Genomic DNA, 21,266 nt, shown 5'->3' with positions numbered 1-21,266 from the left:
GTAAATTCCTCTCTGTGCTTGTTCTATTCATTGAACTCAGTGCTGATAAGAAGCGCTAGCCTTGAAGATTAAATGTCCTGACATTTCTCCATCGGAACAGGTACTATGTGGGGAGCAGCAATGCCAGCTCCCTACAAGCTCCCTTCCACATTGTGCCTAAACCACATCCTGCTAGGGTGCCTCCCCATGGGCCAAAATCATATTACACCTGTAACCATCCCCCAGTGGAAGAAGTAACGCAAACAGGCCACAGGTCACTAGTGACCGCTTACGGGGGTGCTGGAACAATTTTTATAATGCGGGTGCTGGGAGCCATTGAACCAAACTGTAAACCCTGTATGTAACGGAAACCACTTCAAGCCAAGGGGTTTGGCAGCGCCCCTAGTTCCAGCACCTATGACCGCTTAGGCTAAACCAGAGCAAACCTCAGCTGTAGACAAGAAAAAACACCGTTTGACTGGGGAAAGCTTGTCCCTGTGTGTAACATGGGTAAGTGTCACCAGTGCAAAACACGGCAGGTTTGCAGTAGTGCAGTTCCACTGGTTGCTAGCTGGCAATTGCAGAAATAGGGACTAAGTCCCAATAGAGCCATGGTCTATTATCTAACCTGGAGACCTGAAACAGTGATGAATTACACAGCTGATTTTTCCTGGTGTAGACAAAGTGCTAGAGGTGAGGAGAGGGGATTCCTGCCTTTTTGGCCCGTTCAGTCCTTGGCCTCCTTACTGAGACTGCCAACAAGGGGGTCCTTCGTGGCAGTTCAGATTAGTTTGGAGACCTGGACATGTGTCCACTGGGAACTCTGAGGGTCACAGACTCATTCCTTGTAGACACCCAAACTTCATCATATAGTAGTTTTTGAATACTATGGACCTAAATTAGATTTCAAAGGAGTCGTCATTGCTTGTTTCCAAGCTAACCAGTTCCCTGGGGCTAAACATTTTCAGGGAAAGGCTCCCACCGACAGATGACTTTTACAAAATCCTCTCCCAGCAAAGTTACTAAGGCCCATACCCTCAAAGGTATTCAGGCACCTAACTTCCATTGATTTCAATGCCCATGGGACTTAGGAGTCTTTAAGGTTCTGGGCTTAAAGGCACAATCCTGCACCACTGAAGTCAATGGGCATTTTATCACTGACTCCACTGGGAGGATCAGGCTCTAACTTTTTAACATGTGAACAATAACATTTCTAAAACAACATCTTAAACAGCAGGAAGGCATAAAAATACAAGTTTTATTTTATTGAAACAAACTTTATCATTCAAAATAAGTTAGCATGGTTTGTGTTTAGGTCAGTTATCCAGAGACACTTGAAACTTGTGATTTTTTTAAAATTAGAAATGACTACATAAATTAATAAAAATAAGAAAAATAATTTGTCCACAAAATTCCATACTTACTAGCAAAACAGTCTTGCATAGATAATTTATTTTACAGTATCTGTACATTTTACTTACAATCTACCCAACCCGTGTAAAAATAAGCCTTACTTCAGTATTCAAGGCAACAGATTTGTCTTACAAATCAACATGTTTTTTAAAAAGGTCATTAGCATACAAAACAGTGACTGTAGCTTCCCAAGTCTGGGTTGTCTGTGCACATTTGCATGGAGACTGCAATTGTGTGTCTTGTTGCAAAGGATTCTAATGCAGTTTCTCTCAGGGAAAAAAAATAAATGGATATTTCATTTTTCTTAAAACTGAAACAGCTTCTAACTTTCCCTCCGTGTGTCAAGAAAAAAGTAGTGTCCCCAAACAACTGGATGTTCCATTACCTAGCAGGCAAAAAAGGGTAATTAGACGAATTTCCCACAGATGAGATGACACTGTTCAGGTTACTAAAGTCTATCAGTGCCTTACTCCAGTGATCTGATCTTGCAAGATGCACAGCACCCTCAGCTTCCAACAGACCCAGGCGAATAGAGGATATTCTGCATCTAAGATTCCCTGTTTGACATGGGTAGTTAACTCCCATTTAAATGAGGGGCAATTACACACATTAAATCAATGAGAGTAGAATCTACTTCTCTTTTAGGAGAGTGGTTCTGTGCTGACATGGTGGGGGCGGGTAGAATGACATTTTTCTTTTGAAGTCAGGAGAGTTAAAGTAATTTCCTCTCCCCCTCCTATTGAAAGTGTCATAGTTTCCCCAAAATGTAGAGCATGAGCACTAAAGCAGTTCCTCTCTACACAGCTACTCTGGTTACTTCTGCTATTCTTTTTTGGACAATTGTGCAGAAAATATCCTGGCGATTCTTTTTGTTTCTTCTTCTGGCAGATCGGTTGATGTCAGGTTTGGTTTGTGACGGTTCTGTCTTCGATAGGGAATTCCCCCGGCTGCGGCACCATCTCCTGTCTAAGGAAAAGACAGTGACATAATATTAGACACCACTTAGAACTTACACTGAAATGCTTTACTGATCATGAGGAAGCACAGCAATGCGTCTGGGAAGTGCATGGCTGATACTTGGGAATCCAAAGAGATTACCTTTCCTGCTCTTCTTGCTTCCATGGAGGATATAACCTACTGGAAGTGCTGTATTTTCCATTGATCTCTCATTCTCCTTTAAATGATTTTCCTCACATTCCATACACCAACAAGCATAATGGCTCAGTATGGCGGACAGGAGCCCCAAGTTATCCATCTTCCTGTAGCTTCTAAAAAAGCTTTTAACACCTCCCTTTTCCCCTCCCCCACAAAAACGATTAACTTTAAAGGGACACTGCCAGGTTAAAAATATATTTTAAAGACATTTCCTAACTTTTGTTACTAACATCTTAGATTACAAAATCTGAAAATTTTTTAAAATTATAGTCATATTTTATCTATTGCTGTTGCTTGCTTACTTTCTGCATTTCTCGATGTTGCACAGTTTAGTCAATGTCACTTTACGGTTCTCACATATTAACACAGTGCTGCACTATCTGGGTTGGAAACCATATCTGAGGAGTGGATAAGCGAATGTATTTGTTTTAAAAATGCTATAGACTTTGGGATTAAAAAGAAATGGAAACATTTCTATGATTTCTCAATAGGGGGCCAAATGTGAGCTGTCAGTGGCCCCCTTCAGTGGCTTGAGTTATTAGATTCTTTAGGACGATGGCTTAGCTCTAGTGTGTTAGTATCACATCCAGGTAGTGGTGGACGACTGGTCAGAAAACAAAACACCAAGGATTTTATGGTGGACAGCAACCCTGTAAGTGGGTGGAGGATCCACTATATGGGGGTTTATTAGGTCTTTCCCATCTCTAATTTCTAGGATTCTCAAAAATCCACTTGTTCTCCTTTCAGGGTTGCTGGAACAATTCGTATAGTGGGGGTGCTGAGAGCCACTGAACCAAACTATAAATTCTGTATATAATGGAAACCACTTCAAGCCAAGGGTTGCGGAAGCACCCCTAGTTCCAGCATCTATGTCTCCTTTGGAACTAATGCCACCTGTGAGCTGCATTCAAGCTGTCCACTCATGGATCCTAAGAACAAGTGTCCTCTCCAGATCTTGAACCCTTCTCAAAGTATTTGCTCTCTGAATGTCACACTTACAATAGTTGGTCTCCAAGCGCTACACTTGGTCCTCTCCATTATTCTAATAAAAGAAAAGGAGGACTTGTGGCACCTTAGAGACTATCCAATTTATTTGAGCATAAGCTTTCGTGAGCACTGTGGAAACTGCAGAAGACATTATATACACAGAGACCATGAAATATAATGTCTTCTGCAGTTTCCATAGTATGCATCCGATGAAGTGAGCTGTAGCTCACGAAAGCTCATGCTCAAATAAATTGGTTAGTCTCTAAGGTGCCACAAGTCCTCCTTTTCTTTTTGCGAATATAGACTAACACGGCTGTTTCTCTGAAACACTCTAATAAAACTCCTTACCCATCTTATTCTTTTCTCACTTGGGAAGCAATGGTCCCCCATATTTTAAATAGTTAAAACTCAAATGGATAGTTTTTTTGTAAACATCTTCAGCTTATACAGCATCTCCACTTGCCAAATGTCCGCTTATCTCTGTGCACCAGCAACTGTTCATTTAGGTCAGCATAGGGTAACTCTATCTGGCAATTAACTGCTGTGGGGTTAGGGAGGACCCTCCGCCAAAGGCATATTTGTTTCTTAACCCAGTTTTTGAAAATTACTTCACAATGGAAGAGCCTATTTCTTCCTGCCCAAAATGATTTAGGGTCTGCAGTATTTCCCCCAACAAAATATTTCGGGAGCTCAAAGCTTGGGCCTAGAACTAGATAAGAGTCTGAGCTACAAAATTCAGATATGGATTTTAACTCTCAGAAGTTTGTGGATGGCACATCTGTGGGTTCAGGTCTCTCTCTATGCAAACCCTCTGCTACTGAAGTCAGTGGAGTGAGGACAGATGGTCCAGACTGTAAAAACTAGCATTATAATCCCTAGACACACCTGCTATACTTCCTTTCCTGTAGTCAGACCTCTCCACACAAAAATTAGTCTAGTAACAGAGACCCTCAAAGTTTGAAGAAACCCTTTAGACATAAAATGCATATTCATTTAAATTATTTTAAAAAGCAGCGTACATTAAAACACACGATTAACATTGACCCCTCTGGGGCCTTCCTCCTTCACTCAGCCCCATTATACACACCGAAAAGCTGAACACTAGCAGAGGGACTTAGGGAAACTTTCTCTCTCCAATAAGTTCAGAACTAGACCAATTCTGGCAACCACAGAGATATTAAGAGATCAGAGTTTGTCCACTATTGAACATTAAGAATTGGAAGTAAAACTGAGTGCTTTAGGAGCACATAGCTTGGCATAAACTGCACTTCTCTTAACTCTGGTTGAAGATAGACTTATCATACTCTAAGCACAGACCAGCCTGTGACCTTTCACCCACATAGCTGGGCTCTTTCTCTTGAGGAAGGTTTTGCAGACTTAGGCTATGTCTACGCTACGAAATTAAGTCGAATTTACAGAAGTCGGTTTTGTAGAAAGCGTTTTTATACAGTAGATTGTGTGTGTCTCCACGCAAATGCTCTAAGTGCATTTAGTTGGCATTTAGTTGGCGGAGTGGTCCACAGTACCGAGGCAACTGCCGACTTCCAGAGCGTTGCACTGTGCGTAGCTATCCCACAGTTCCCACCGCCCATTTAAATTCTGGGTAGAAATCCCAATGCCTGATGGGACAAAAACATTGTCGCAGGTGGTTCTGGGTACATATCGTCAGGCACTCCCTTCCTTCCTTCCCTCCCTCCCTCCATGAAAGCAAGGGCAGACAATCGTTTCGCACCTTTTTTCCTGGGTTACCCGTGCAGACACCATACCACAGCAAGCATGGAGCCCACTCAACTCACCGTATGTCTCCTGGGTGCTGGCAGACGCGGTACTGCATTGCTACACAGCAGCAGCTCATTGCCTTTTGGCAGCGGACAGTGCAGTATGACTGGTAGCCATCGTCGCCGTACTCCAGGGTGCTCTTTTAGCCGACCTCGGTGAGGTCGGTCAGGGGCGGCTGGGCAAACATGGGAGTGACTCAGCCAGGTCATTTCCCTTTTAAGTTTCGTCTCATGGCGATTCAGTCCTGCCAGCAGTCCTACTGCACTGTCTTCTAATGAGCACCCAGGAGATGACGATGGCCAGCAGTCGTACTGCACCATCTGCTGCCAGCAAGATGTATAAAGATACATGAAGTGGACCAAAACAAGAAATAGACCAGATTTGTTTTGTGTTCATTTTCTCCTCCTTCCCTCTGTGAATTCAACAGCCTGCTAAACCCGAATTTTGAGTTCTATCCTTGAGGGGGCCATTCTGTTTCTCCTTGATGCAAAGCCACCCCCTTCGTCGATTTTAATTCCCTGTAAGCCAACCCTGTAAGCCATGCTGTCAGTTGCCACACCCTCTGTCAGAGCAACGGCAGACAATCATTTTGCGTCTTTTTCCAGCGCAGACGCCATAGCACTGGGAACATGGAGCCCGCTCAGATCACCGTGGCAATTATGAGCATTATAAAGACCATGTGCGTTATCCAGCAGGATATGCAGAACCATAACCTGCAAGAAAAGCGAAACCAGGCGAGGAGGCAGCGACTGCAGCGTGGTGACGAGAGTGATGAGGACATGGACACAGACTTCTCACGAAGTACAGGCCCCTTCAATGTGCTCATCATGGTGTCAGTTGGGCAGGTTCATGGCGTGGAACGCCGATTCTGGGCCCGGGAAACAAGCACAGAGTGGTGGGACCGCATAGTGTTGCAGGTCTGGGACAATTCCTACTGGCTGTGAAACTTTCGCATGCGTAAGGGCACTTTCATGGAACTTTGTGACTTGCTTTCCCCTGCCCTGAAGCGCAAGAATACCAAGATAAGAGCAGCCCTCACAGTTGAGAGGCGAGTGGCAATAGCCCTGTGGAAGCTTGCAACGTCAGACAGCTACCGGTCAGTCGGGAATCAATTTGGAGTGGGCAAATCTACTGTGGGGGCTGCTGTGATGCAAGTAGGCAATGCTATCACGGAGCTGCTGATATCAAGGGTAGTGACTCTGGAAAATGTGCAGATCATGGTGGATGGTTTTGCTGCAATGGGATTCCCTAACTGTGGTGGGGCCATAGACGGAACCCATATCCCTATCTTGGCACCGGAGCACCAAGCCGCCGAGTACATAAACCGAAAGGGGTACCTTTCAATGGTGCTGCAAGCACTGGTGGATCACAAGGGACGTTTCACCAACATCCACATGGGGTGGCTGGGAAAGGTACATGATGCTCGCATCTTCAGGAACTCTGGTCTGTTTCAACAGCTGCAGCAAGGGACTTACTTTCCAGACCAGAAAATAACCGTTGGGGGATGTTGAAATGCCTATAGTTATCCTTGGGGACCCAGCCTACCCCTTAATGCCATGGCTCATGAAGCCATACTCAGGCACCCTGGACAGTAGTCAGGAGCTGTTCAACTAGGCTGAGCAAGTGCAGAATGGTGGTAGAATGTGCATTTGGACGTTTAAAGGCGCGCTGGCGCAGTTTACTGACTTGGTAAACTCAGCTAAATTATTATTCCTGCTTGCTGTGCGCTCCATAATATCTGTGAGAGTAAGGGGGAGACGTTTATGGTGGGGTGGCAGGTTGAGGCAAATAGCCTGGCTGCTGATTACGCGCCGCCAGACACCAGGGCTGTTAGAAGAGTACAGGAGGGCGCGGTGCACATCAGAGAAGCTTTGAAAACCAGTTTCAGGAATGGCCAGGCTATGATGTGAAAGTTCTGTTTGTTTCTCCTTGATGGACCCCCCCCTCCCCCCAGCCCAGTTCATTCTATTTTCCTGTAAGCTAAGCACGCTCCCCTCCCTGCTTCAATCACCGATTGCAGAGGCAATAAAGTAATTGTTGCTTCACATTCATGCATTCTTTAGTTGTATGGTTAAAAAAAAAAAAAAAGCTGTTATGTGAACGCAAACTGAATTATTTTACTGCAACCAGTGAACATAAGAATGGCTATGCTGGGTCAGACCAATGCTCCATCTAGCCCAGTATCCTGTCTTCCAAGAGTGGCTCATGCCAGATGATTCGGTGGGAATTAACAGAACAGGGCAATATCGAGTGATGCATCCTCTGTCATCCAGTTCCAGCTTCTGAAAGCAGAAGCTTTAGAAACACCCGGAACATGGGGTTGTGTCCCTGACCATCTTGGCTAATAGTCATTGATGGACCTATCCTCCAGGAATTTATCTACTTCTTTTTTGACACAGTTAGACTTTTGGCTTTCACAATATCCCCTAGCAACAAGTTCCAAAGGCTGATGGTGCATTCTCTGAAGAAGTACTTCCTTATGTTTCTTTTAAACCTGCTGCCAATTAATTTCATTGGGTGACCCCTTAGTTCTTGTGTTATCGAAGATAAGTGTCAAGACTCAATTATAACATGATTGCACTTAAAGATTAGACATTTACCAAGTTATACTAGACCCTTGTGCCAATCACTATGTCATGGAGGACATGGAAATTGTCAAAATGCCCCCAAACTGTGATCTTTTAAACACTTTAAAAAAAAAAAAAAAAAAGGAAAATGTCTACAAAGTCTTTAATAGAAAATACCTACTCAATTTCAAGGACAGAATGAATTTTCATTCTGTTTTGACTGTTACTTGTAAAATTAATTCTATGCAAACTCAATGAAATTCAATACTTTGCCATTTACACTGTCATTAATTTTCTGAAAGAAAATTGTGCTTTATACAGGGCCTTTGTTATAACACTGCAGCTTCCCAACTGTGTTGCACCAGATCAGAACATTTACTCTGAAGGGGACCAGTGTCAGGTAATAATGCTACAGCTCTGCAAAACCTTCAAATGATGTCCTCTTTAAACATACTGAAGAACAAATATTCAAAGGGGTGATAGATTATTTCTGCTAATACCATCCATATACAGCTTCCTGTCTGCTCTATGTCCCTCTCAAGGTTGCTCAAAGACCAAATCAGCAGCTTATTTGCCTCGCTCTCCTCCCCCTGCCAAGTGTCTGAGAAACAGCTGAAACATTAACACTGGCTGGAGAAACAGTAACCAGTTCAAACTGGCTCTGAGCTAACTCTTTTGACCTATGCACACGATTAGTAAGCAAGTTATCCTGAAAACGTAAAACGGAAAGCATAAGTGGTGCTGTTGCTCTGACTCCAGATTAATGTCTTACCACAAAAGTTACATATTTGAAAAGTGTTAAGTATCTTTCTCAAAAATAGCTTGTCAGGATGTCACCCTACCCGACTCCTATATAAATTAGTTTGATCAGTTCATACAGGTCCTTCAGCTATTATTAAAGAACCCATGGCAATCTGGGGTATTAACCCTACTGTTCTGGCCAAATTCCACCTTGGATAACTATGCTGTGCTTCCCTAAATTTCTTCTGTAGCTTCAAGTGGATGCAGTATTGTTCACTTCCTGTTCTAAATTGTAATGTTACTGTGGGCTGTTTGACAATTGGCCTGTTTCTAACCTAGAGGTGCCTGCATTTCAGGGGTGGGTTCCATCATCTTTTATATATTGTTTGTACATCACTTTACATTTTGAAGTGCTTATGGAACCTTAAGAATGAAAGGAACTAAATGTAAGAATATTGAAGAAGTGGATTTACACTATAATAATGGCAATGGGTTTTTCAAGTGAATTTTCAAGCCAAGGCTATGATTCCACATTTCTGAATATGTTGTGTGGTTGGAGATATAGGTAACAAATAAGTAAGATTTGAGTAGAGGCTTCATGAGAATATTTCTCTTTAAAACTTCTCAAATCTTACCCCATTTGTTCCTATATCGTCTCTAATTTATATTTTTTTTAAGAAGTGTCAGAATGGTAACAGTCCCATTTAATATTCTGTCATTCCACTTCTTATAATGAATTCAACATGAGCTGTCTGTGGATCTGGTATGTACAGAACTTCTATTTCTATTGCATTTACCTTTCTACTTTGGTATCTCCCCTCCCTTAAAATGCTGCAACTCCTCAGCCAGCATGCCTGCTCCTCCCAATGTATTCCTTTTATTAACTCCAAAGCTGCAAAAAGGGTGGTAATAATGCAACCAGATTAAGAGGGGATATGATCAGAGTTTACAGAATAATGAATAGTATAGAGAAGGTAGATTGGGAGCTTTTGTTCTCTCAGCAAAAAGAAAAAAAACTGCACTCAATGAAACTGAAAGATGGCAAATTCAAAACTGATGTTTCAAATGATGTGTGATTAGACTGTGGAACTCGTTGCCACTAGATGTTGAGGCCAAGAATGTAGCAAGATTCAAAGGAGGCCTGGACATTTATATCAATAACAAGAATATCCAGAGCTATAATAGTGCTAACAAAAATTTTGGAAGGGATGTCAAACCTCATGCTTCAGTACTTAAGCCAATCTAAATATTAGGGAACAGGAAGAGACCTTCATGGGGAACATGTTATCCTACGTTTGCCTGCTGTAGGGTTTCTGGACTCTTAGAATAATAGAATATCAGGGTTGGAAGGGACCCCAGAAGGTCATCTAGTCCAACCCCCTGCTCGAAGCAGGACCAATTCCCAGTTAGATCATCCTAGCCAGGGCTTTGTCAAGCCTGACCTTAAAAACCTCTAAGGAAGGAGATTCTACCACCTCCCTAGGTAATGCATTCCAGTGTTTCACCACCCTCTAGTGAAAAAGTTTTTCCTAATATCCAATCTAAACCTCCCCCACTGCAACTTGAGACCATTACTCCTCGTTCTGTCATCTGCTACCATTGAGAATAGTCTAGAGCCATCCTCTTTGGAACCCCCTTTCAGGTAGTTGAAAGCAGCAATCAAATCCCCCCTCATTCTTCTCTTCTGCAGGCTAAACAATCCCAGCTCCCTCAGCCTCTCCTCATAAGTCATGTGTTCCAGACCCCTAATCATTTTTGTTGCCCTTCGCTGGACTCTCTCCAATTTATCCACATCCTTCTTGAAGTGGGGGGCCCAAAACTGGACACAGTACTCCAGATGAGGCCTCACCAATGTCGAATAGAGGGGAACGATCACGTCCCTCGATCTGCTCGCTATGCCCCTACTTATACATCCCAAAATGCCATTGGTCTTCTTGGCAACAAGGGCACACTGCTGACTCATATCCAGCTTCTCGTCCACTGTCACCCCTAGGTCCTTTTCCGCAGAACTGCTGCCTAGCCATTCGGTCCCTAGTCTGTAGCGGTGCATTGGGTTCTTCCGTCCTAAGTGCAGGACCCTGCACTTATCCTTATTGAACCTCATCAGATTTCTTTTGGCCCAATCCTCCAATTTGTCTAGGTCCTTCTGTATCCTATCCCTCCCCTCCAGCGTATCTACCACTCCTCCCAGTTTAGTATCATCCGCAAATTTGCTGAGAGTGCAATCCACACCATCCTCCAGATCATTTATGAAGATACTGAACAAAACCGGCCCCAGGACCGACCCTGGGTCTTCTTCTGAAGTATCTGGTGTTGGCCATCATTGGAGACAAGATACTGGACTAGCTGAATTGTGAATTTCTGATCCAGTACAGAAACTCAGAGTCATAAAGTTTAATGTCAGAAGGGACTACCAGATCATCTAGTCTGACCTCCTGCATATCACAGGCCACTAAACACCACCCAGCATCTCTGCACCAAAACTGACAACCAGAATTATACCCAAGTATTGCAGCCCTCAAGAGACCAAACTATTGTGTGCCATAGGCAGAGAACAGGAGGAACCAAGGGACACCAATATCCGAAGACCCTGCAGTGGCAGGGAATGGATTAAATGAGATCTATGCAGATGTTCCCAGCAAGTGACTCGTGCCCCAGGTTGTAGAAGAAGGCAAAAAATCCTATGTTCCCTTCATGTAACCTGGGATCTGGCAGCAGGGGGCTGTGAAAATCTGCCTGTTCAAGAAGTCCTTGCATCCCCACTTAATGGAACATTTCTCCTCCCTGCACAAAGACCTCACCTCACTGTGCCCAAGTACGAGGAATCAGCTGAGCTCCCTGCAAAACTCAGTTAATACTGGTGGAACTTCAATGATGGGGAGCGGCTGAAGAGGGACTTTGACCTGGTCTTGGGGTTTTCCCACTTTTTGGCATACCTCACAAGACCGGACATAGGTAGAAACATCCTTGCCCATTCCCTCCAGTGGAATGACCTCCCCAAATGGTCTTTGGTCCTGTTCACCCCAGCATGGCGACTAGGATGATCATGGGCTAAGCTCAAGAGCTGGACCTGGTACTTAGTTGGAACTACCAACTGTCTCTGAGGATGCCAGTCTTTCTGGTGTCCACCAGAAAGAGTTTCCTTGTATAAAAGTCCTCTTTTGACAACAAACCTGGATCAATTAGAAGAGCTGAGAGATGGTGGGTTGCTCTGTGCCGCCGTCCAAGCTCTCTGGAGGCTTTCATCTGCTTCCTGTTCGGTTTCAAATGGTTTCCTTGATGCTGGAGACATCAGTTCCTCACTGGATTGTGGACCTATGCTTGGTCCTTCTGGAAGCGATGTAGGGGATGGGACTGTTTCCGTTGACTGTGAACCGCTCTCCGCTGGGGCACTATGTTGGGGTTCAGGCTCCAGCTGAGCCTCTTGTGTAGGGTTATCGGCTGCTGCCGGTTCAGGTTCGGTGGGGCTCTCTGGTGTTGGGGTTGCAAGTACTGGATTCAGTGCTGGCAATGGTCTGGTGCTAGTTGTTCCTCCGGTTCTGGGACTGGCTCTGTCTAGGTCTCTGGGACTGAATCCACTACTGCTGTTGCAGACATTGGCCTGGGGTCCGGGTCCATCACCTCTGACCGGGTCCTGGTAGAAGTTTCCGGAACAGAGCTAGGCCTCACGGCTTGTTTAGCCTGGCTGCGGGTGATCATTCCCACCCTCTTTGCTAGCTTCACCTGATTGGCCAAGTCTTCCCCCAACAGCATGGGGATGGGATAATCATCATGGACTGCAAAAGTCCACGTTCCTGACCAGCCCTTGTACTGGACAGGCAACTTGGCTGTAGGCAAATTGAAAGAGTTTGACTTGAAGGGTTGAATAGTCACTTGGATCTCTGGGTTGATTAAATTGGGGTCCACTAAGGAAGCATGGATAGCCAACACTTGTGCTCCGGTGTCCCTCCAAGCAGTGATCATCTTCCTGCCCACACTCACAGTTTCCCTTCGCTCCGAGGGTATCTGGGAGGTATCTGGGCCCGAGGACCTCTGGTGTGATTCTGGTGCAATGAACTGTAATCTGTTGGGGTTCTTGGGGCAGTTGGCCTTCACATGCCCCGTCTCGTTACATTTAAAACATCGTCCAGCTGACGGGTCACTGGGGCGAGGTGGGTTGCTGGAGAACGGTGTGGTGGAACAATAAGGCGTCTGGAGGGTTCCTTGGGGCCTTGGGCTGCCCCTGGTAGTAGGGTGTGGTCTGAGGTTGTCCCTTCTGGTATCCGCTCTAACTGCGACCAGTTTTTTTCTTTTCTGCCACCTCCACCCATTTGGCTCCAATCTCCCCCGCCTCGATTACAGTTTTGGGCTTCCCATCTAGGATGTATCTTTCTATTTCCTCAGGAACACCCTCCAAGAACTGCTCCATTTGCATTAGAAAGGGCAAATCTTCTGGAGATTTAACACTCACTCCTGATATCCAGGCATCCCAATGTCTCACAGTGTGGTAGGCATGTCGGGTAAATGACACGTCTGATTTCCACCTTAGGGCTCTGAACCGCCGAAGGGAATGCTCGGGTGCTAGCCCCATTTTGACTCTCTCCTTGGTTTTAAACGGTTCATACTTGTTCATGTGTTCCTTAGGCATTTCAGCCGCCACCTCAGCTAAGGGTCCACTGAGCTGCGGCCTCAGCTCTACCATTCTTGGACTGTAGAGATGCTGTACCCAAGGCAGGCCCTTTCGAAGTTTTCTAAGAAGGCCTCGGTATCATTGCCTGGGATGTGAAGCGGTACCTGGAGAAGGATTGCTATTCTGCTGAGCCTTTGCCTTCTCCATCTCCAGTGCATGCTTCCTCTCTTTTTCCTTTTCCTCCAGTTCTTTTTCCCTTGCCTCCATAGCTCTCCTGTGAGCAGCCTCTTGGTTCTTTTCTACCTCCATAGCTCTCAGGTGGGCAGCCTCTTGATTTTTTTCTGCCTCTTTCGCTGCCTCTATTTCTTTGTCCTTTGCCTCCATAGCTCTCCTGTGAGCAGCTTCTAGGGCTTTTTCTGCCTCTTTCGCTGCCTCCAGTCTGGTTAACTCCAATTTGTGTTGTGTCTTGGTTTCTGTCATGTTTGCCTCTCTGTTTTTAACTAACTTTACAACCGAGAGTTAGAAATAAAACAAACAAAAAAATTGGCTTGTAAAATTTTGCTGTGCTGTAACCGGATACCTATGATCTCTGATAGTGATTGTAAGCCTACAGAAAAATCCTTAAAAAAAACAACACAAAACCTAACACCTTTGTCTCCAGGCAAATAGACAGAAAACCCCTCTAGTTGCTCTTAGGAAAAGAAAAACTTCTTCAGGTCTGTGAAGACTTGTGAATTTCCCTGAAGGAGGTTAACTACCCAGCCTTTAGGTAGAGAAAACTCCAGCTCACAAAATGCAATTCCCTTTTGTCTCTGCTCTGGCCCCAAAGCAGAGACAAAAAAAAACTAACTGTTTTCAGCCGAAAACCTGCTTTCCAGCAGCCCAAAGGAAAAAAAATTTCCTTTTTAAAATCTGTGCTTCTTGTTAAAAAAATCAGAATCCTTAAAAAAAACAAAAACAAAAGACTAACACCTTTGTCTCCAGGCAAATAGCTCTTTATCAACAGAGGCCAATGCAGGACACTGTGAGGCTAACTCCAATTTGCTCCCAGAGCTGAACCTGCTTCTTAGCATCTGTGGCATTCCCAGTGAGCCATCAACCCATCCCCATGTCAAGTTCCAATGAAACAGTATTACTGTGTTAAAACAACGATTTTCATGATCGTTCTCCCTACAAATGTTAACTCTTGTCCATATTCTCTGTTGATCTAAATGGCAAGGCCTTCACAAATGCATTCCCTTACTCAGCTTTAGAACCTGTTCTGTAGCTGAAAGAGAACATCAGGTATATAGGCTCGGTCTTAAAAAAATATATATCGAGACTGGCTACAGAATTCCATCCACTTGGTGTTAAAGGATTTTTAGCTTTCTGCTGCGTTTGCCATTTTTGTGAGTACATTACAACTGACGCAGGTCAGTTTAGTGATCTCAAACATACGAACTCATATCTTGTACTTAAGCAACAACTACAGCCTGATCTCACTAAAGCCAAAAGGAATTTTGCCACTGACTCTGCTGAGAGCAGGATCTCACACTAAGACAGGATAGTAAACCTTGGGTGATATTATAAAGGCATAAAAGGATATGATTATCTTGAAATCGTTATCTGGAATGCTTCATTGCTATTATGCAATGGACTTTATACTTTTTAGACCTGTTCATTTCTTGGACATGACAGAAATGGCTGACTCAGAAATCACTAGCTGTGCCCAAAATTCTAAAGTCATTCCATTATTATAGCTTTTATGATAGTGACAATTGTTACAATTATAGGGGGACTTTGTTGAGTATGTGAAAACAGGGTTGTAATCATTCTGAAAAACTCTCCTTTGGGGCTGAAGTTTTCCATGTTAGAGCTTAGCCCCGAAGTAATTTCTTTTTAGAAAGTGAAGCAAGTTTTTTAAATTCTTTGTTAAATTATTAAAGAGCGTAGAGAAAATTATTTAACGACTTTTTTTTTTGCTTAAAAGTAACCCAAAGACCACTGGAAAAACCTTATTCTGCATGCAAATAGACCTTAAAAGTTACCCTGTTATGCTGGCAGACCACTCATGAATGTGAGTGCCAACCTCAGGGCAGACTGTTACGTATCAGGGCACAAATCACTCCAGACAGCCCGACACATGCATCCAACATGTAGCCCAACACGTAACTGTTAGGTTTGCAACATCTGTGTGTCCTGAAGTGAAAGACATGTCACAAACAGCCGTTTCAACTGACATGTCATCACCTAGGAGAGGAAGCTGCCTCAGCAGAAAAATACAGTACAAGATGCGGCAGGTCTGCTGTTACGCATCACAAAAGACTGCTATTCTTGGTCATAGAATCATAGAATATCAGGGTTGGAAGGGACCTCAGGAGGTCATCTAGTCCAACCCCCTGCTCAAAGCAGGACCAATCCCCAATTAAATCATCCCAGCCAGGGCTTTGTCAAGCCTGACCTTAAAAACTTCTAAGGAAGGAGATTCTACCACCTCCCTAGGCAACGCATTCCAGTGTTTCACCAACCTCCTAGTGAAAAAGTTTTTCCTAATATCCAACCTAAACCTCCCCCACTGCAACTTGAGACCATTACTCCTTGTCCTGTCCTCTTCTACCACTGAGAACAGTCTAGAACCATCCTCTCTGGAACCACCTCTCAGGTAGTTGAAAGCAGCTATCAAATCCCCCCTCATTCTTCTCTTCTGCAGACTAAACAATCCCAGTTCCCTCAGCCTCTCCTCATAAGTCATGTGTTCCAGACCCCTAATCATTTTTGTTGCCCTTCGCTGGACTCTCTCCAATTTATCCACATCCTTCTTGAAGTGGGGGGCCCAAAACTGGACACAGTACTCCAGATGAGGCCTCACCAATGTCGAATAGAGGGGGACGATCACGTCCCTCGATCTGCTCGCTATGCCCCTACTTATACATCCCAAAATGCCATTGGCCTTCTTGGCAACAAGGGCACACTGCTGACTCATATCCAGCTTCTGTCACCCCTAGGTCCTTTTCCGCAGAACTGCTGCCTAGCCATTCGGTCCCTAGTCTGTAACTGTGCATTGGATTCTTCCGTCCTAAGTGCAGGACCCTGCACTTATCCTTATTGAACCTCATCAGATTTCTTTTGGCCCAATCCTCCAATTTGTCTAGGTCCCTCTGTATCCTATCCCTGCCCTCCAGCATATCTACCACTCCTCCCAGTTTAGTATCATCCGCAAATTTGCTGAGAGTGCAATCCACACCGTCCTCCAGATCATTTATGAAGATATTGAACAAAACCGGTCCCAGGACCGACCCCCACTTGACACAGGCTGCCAACTAGACATGGAGCCATTGATCACTACCCGTTGAGCCCGACAATCTAGCCAACTTTCTACCCACCTTATAGTGCATTCATCCAGCCCATACTTCTTTAACTTGCTGACAAGAATACTGTGGGAGACCGTGTCAAAAGCTTTGCTAAAGTCAAGAAACAATACATCCACTGCTTTCCCTTCATCCACAGAACCAGTAATCTCATCATAGAAGGCGATTAGATTAGTCAGACATGACCTTCCCTTGGTGAATCCATGCTGACTGTTCCTGATCACTTTCCTCTCATGTAAGTGCTTCAGGATTGATTCTTTGAGGACCTGCTCCATGATTTTTCCAGGGACTGAGGTGAGGCTGACTGGCCTGTAGTTCCCAGGATCCTCCTTCTTCCCTTTTTTAAAGATGGGCACTACATTAACCTTTTTCCAGTCATCTGGGACTTCCCCTGTTCGCCACGAGTTTTCAAAGATAATGGCCAATGGCTCTGCAATCACAGCCGCCAATTCCTTTAGCACTCTCGGATGCAACTCGTCCGGCCCCATGGACTTGTGCAAGTCAAGCTTTTCTAAATAGTCCCTAACCATCTCTTTCTCCACAGAGGGCTGGCCATCTATTCCCCATGTTGTGATGCCCAGCGCAGAGGTCTGGGAGCTGACCTTGTTAGTGAAGACAGAGGCAAAAAAAGCATTGAGTACATTAGCTTTTTCCACATCCTCTGTCACTAGGTTGCCTCCCTCATTCAGTAAGGGGCCCACACTTGCCTTGGCTTTCTTCTTGTTGCCAACATACCTGAAGAAACCCTTCTTGTTACTCTTGACATCTCTCGCTAGCTGCAGCTCCAGGTGCGATTTGGCCATCCTGATTTCATTCCTACATGCCCGAGCAATATTTTTATACTCTTCCCTGGTCATATGTCCAACCTTCCACTTCTTGTAAGCTTCTTTTTTATGTTTAAGATCCGCTAGGATTTCACCGTTAAGCCAAGCTGGTCGCCTGCCATATTTACTATTCTTTCGACACATCGGGATGGTTTGTCCCTGTAACCTCAACAGGGATTCCTTGAAATACAGCCAGCTCTCCTGGACTCCTTTCTCCTTCATGTTAGTCCCTCAGGGGATCCTACCCATCCATTCCCTGAGGGAGTCGAAGTCTGCTTTTCTGAAGTCCAGGGTCCGTATCCTGCTGCTTACCTCTCTTCCCTGCGTCAGGATCCTGAACTCAACCAACTCATGGTCACTGCCTCCCAGATTCCCATACACTTTTGCTTCCCCTACTAATTCTTCCCGGTTTGTGAGCAGCAGGTCAAGAAAAGCTCCCCCCCTAGTTGGCTCCTCTAGCACTTGCACCAGGAAATTGTCCCCTACGCTTTCCAAAAACTTCCTGGATTGTCTGTGCACCGCTGTATTGCTCTCCCAGCAGATATCAGGAAAATTAAAGTCACCCATGAGAACCAGGGCGTGCGATCTAGTAGCTTCTGCGAGCTGCTGGAAGAAAGCCTCATCCACCTCATCCCCCTGGTCCGGTGGTCTATAGCAGACTACCACCACTACATCACTCTTGTTGCTCACACTTCTAAACTTAATCCAGAGACACTCAGGTTTTTCTGCAGTTTCGTACTGGAGCTCTGAGCAGTCATACTGCTCCCTTACATACAGTGCTACTCCCCCACCTTTTCTGCCCTGCCTGTCCTTCCTGAAGAGTTTATAACCATCCATGACAGTACTCCAGTCATGTGAGTTATCCCACCAAGTCTCTGTTATTCCAATCAGGTCATAATTCCTTGACATCACCAGGACCTCCAGTTCTCCCTGCTTGTTTCCAAGGCTTTGTGCATTCGTATATAAGCACTTGAGATAACCTGCTGATCACCCCTCATTCTCAGTATGAGGCAGGAGCCCTCCCCTCACAGACATTCCTGCCTGTGCTTCCTCCCGGTATCCCGCTTTCCCACTTACTTCAGGGCTTTGGTCTCCTTCCCCTGGTGAACCTAGTTTAAAGCCCTCCTCACTAGGTTAGCCAGCCTGCTCGCAAAGATGCTCTTCCCTCTCTTCGTAAGATGGAGCCCGTCTCTGCCCAGCACTCCTTCATGGAACACCATCCCATGGTCAAAGAATCCAAAGCCTTCTCTCCGACACCACCTGCGTAGCCATTCGTTGACTTCCACGATTCGACGGTCCCTACCCAGGCCTTTTCCTTCCACGGGGAGGATGGACGAGAACACCACTTGCGCCTCAAACTCCTTTATCCTTCTTCCCAGAGCTACGTAGGTCACATTTAGGACAAGTCATTAATAGATGAAAATTGCCCAAAAGAGAACACAACTCAGAGCTGAAGAATGATAGAAATCATATGTAGGCTGACCATTCCCTATTGGGCTATGTGGCGATTAACTTGTGTGTTTCTGAGAGTATATGGACTATATTATGCTTGTAAAACATGCCACTGATCTGTGAATATCAGAGAGATGTACGTAAATTACTGCTGGGTAAGTCATACTATGCCCCTTTTGAGATGTGTCAGATACATGTATCTGTACTAATGCACCTTTTGGAGGGCACACATCCTGCCATAGGTACAGTTGTGGTGCAGAGATGGCATCTTCTGAGATGAGGAAGTTCCATATTTGTTGCTATACATGTGCAGATCTGACTCAAACCCTGAGAAATGAAGGGCACAGTAAAGATGTTCTCAACTCACATAATATACTAGAAGTTTGAGTATTAGGTTAAGCAGGGTGGTTTATCTTCATTGTACTTTTGGGGATAAGCATATAGACAATGTATCTACTTTTATAGCTAGCTCTGCACAAAAACATTTACTGTTTAAAATACGTTAGTGCCTTGCAACGAGTACGCAACTTAGTGAAGCATACTGAACCAATGTGGCATTTTTATGATGCACCTTTGACATCAAAAATTGTGACTCCACTATAAAAACAATTTTAACCTCCTGCATAGTTTCCAGAGCACACACTTGAAACCACGCTATGTTTACTCCATTCCTGTCCAGAGAAACTGCCTGTGCCAGTTCAGTTCATGGCCTGAATGTTGGTTGACACCTGCTCTGGTTTCCTCTTTCTAGGTCTCTGAGCCAATAAAATCACACATGATCTGTGAATACCTGATGCACAGCCTTATTAGTGTACATCTTTAATCTGCAAAACAGTAAGAGGAAAGAGGCTCATGTATAAAAAGATCATGCTTTGATTTTCCTTTTATAGAAATGACCATGATTTTCCAGGACACTGCAGGCGAACTCAGGATTATGTAATGACGGTGTGCCAGGGATACCAGTAAAGTGACCACTCTTATGAATATTTTATTCAAATCTTGAGGCTCAGGCTGTTTAAATGTCAAAGAAGTCTGGATAATAGAGAGAACTTTGAAAACATTATGTACCTTGGTGCTGTGAGTTTGTTTGGCAGCCGATTTTATTCTTGCATTAGTAAAAGTGTGAAAACAGTTCTAGACTGCACAATTACATGTTCAGAAAAGTGACATTGCACATACTTTTGGTGCCTGTGCAGTAGAAGGTTTGCGTGAAGCCATGAGTCTTGGTGTGTGTTATGCCTTCTGAATTCAGATTGATTACAATAATCTGCATGGACTGTAGAGCAACCCTTTCTACTCTTTCTTTCTGGGCATCCTTTCCTTGGCAACAAGGGAAAGAATGTCAACATTTCTCTCCAATACACTATGATGACAATTTTGACAGTATAAGTCCCCTAGCCCAGGCTCTCTAAATATCTTGAGCATAGGAAAATAAGTCCCTAGTTGTATAGAATTGGGGGCAGGAAGTGGTAATTGGTATGGAAGCATTAAACTAGGAATAATCATAAGAGGCAAGAAAGGCTGATTATATTATTGCTAAGGAGTTCCATCCTTGTCATGAATAGGAATATAATATCTTGAGGGTCTGGTAAGAGACACAAGAGGCTGTGTTGCTTTGATGGTAAATGGGTTTAGAATATGAATGGAAAAGATATATTCTGGGTAGAATCCTGCTTTCAGTATAAATTACCTATCCCGTTGGGATATTCTTGGAGGCAAAAATAACAAAGCTTATTTAACTGTTCGGCTTTTAAAATATGTTTTCAATAAGGCCTCATACTGATGGGGTGATCAGTTAACTATGAAAGGAAGAGAACTTCAATTTGCATTTCATAGCTCAGATCCTATTCTGGAATCTCCTTACTTTTTATTATTCTATCACATCAGTGTCAAAAAAGCCACAGGGTGGTAGATGCTGCCAAAGCATATAGGAATGCATGATTCCTGTCTGGAAGAGTTTCTGATCCAACTTAAGAGAAGATGGAGCAAGCGAATGCAAGAAAGAAAAGGAGGGAAGGGAAGTCAAGAATAAATGTTTGTGTGGTTATGCAGACTGGATATGTGCAAAACTTAATGGTGCTGAGTCATTTAAAAAGTAGTTAAATGTTTAAAGTAAACAAATATCAGGCAACACTGGCTGTTGCTCAACTTGCAGGTCATCAGAAATGGTCTTGAGAAAGGATTTGAAGGAGAGCATATGACATAGATCAGTTCATACTATGTTGAGGCAGAGTGGAAGAAGGCATGGAGATGCAGAAGTTGACAAATGGGGGGTCAAAGCTGGCATTGTTGGTAGATCAGAGGGGCAGAGGATGAACTGGTAAGAGAAGACCAGAGAAGCATGGAGGAGAAGACTTGGGAAGGGCCTTGAAGACTGGAAGCTGGAGCCTGATGTGGTGAAAATCTGAATTCA

At 44.3% G+C, this 21,266-nt stretch overlaps 1 protein-coding gene across 13 annotated transcripts in view; it reads right to left on the bottom strand.

The window, feature by feature from the left end:
- Window positions 1-1,396: 1,396 nt before the first annotated feature.
- C2CD3 (C2 domain containing 3 centriole elongation regulator) overlaps window positions 1,397-21,266 on the bottom strand; it is a 92,560-nt gene continuing 72,690 nt past the window's right edge. For 10 of the 13 annotated variants that reach the window (XM_073334400.2, XM_073334427.2, XM_073334329.2 and 7 more), the window contains one exon: window positions 1,397-2,358. In XM_073334400.2, coding sequence (XP_073190501.1) covers window positions 2,215-2,358 — 144 coding nt within the window. In that variant the 3' untranslated portion in view covers window positions 1,397-2,214. Of the gene's footprint in view, window positions 2,359-18,478; window positions 18,783-21,266 lie in introns of those variants that run through there. The other 3 variants (XM_073334420.2, XM_073334437.2, XM_073334370.2) reach the window with 3 other exon arrangements.

Source organism: Lepidochelys kempii, chromosome 1 (genome assembly GCF_965140285.1).
Source record: "Lepidochelys kempii isolate rLepKem1 chromosome 1, rLepKem1.hap1, whole genome shotgun sequence".
Lineage (NCBI taxonomy): Eukaryota > Metazoa > Chordata > Testudines > Cheloniidae > Lepidochelys > Lepidochelys kempii.
This window is presented reverse-complemented; position numbering and strand designations above follow the sequence as displayed.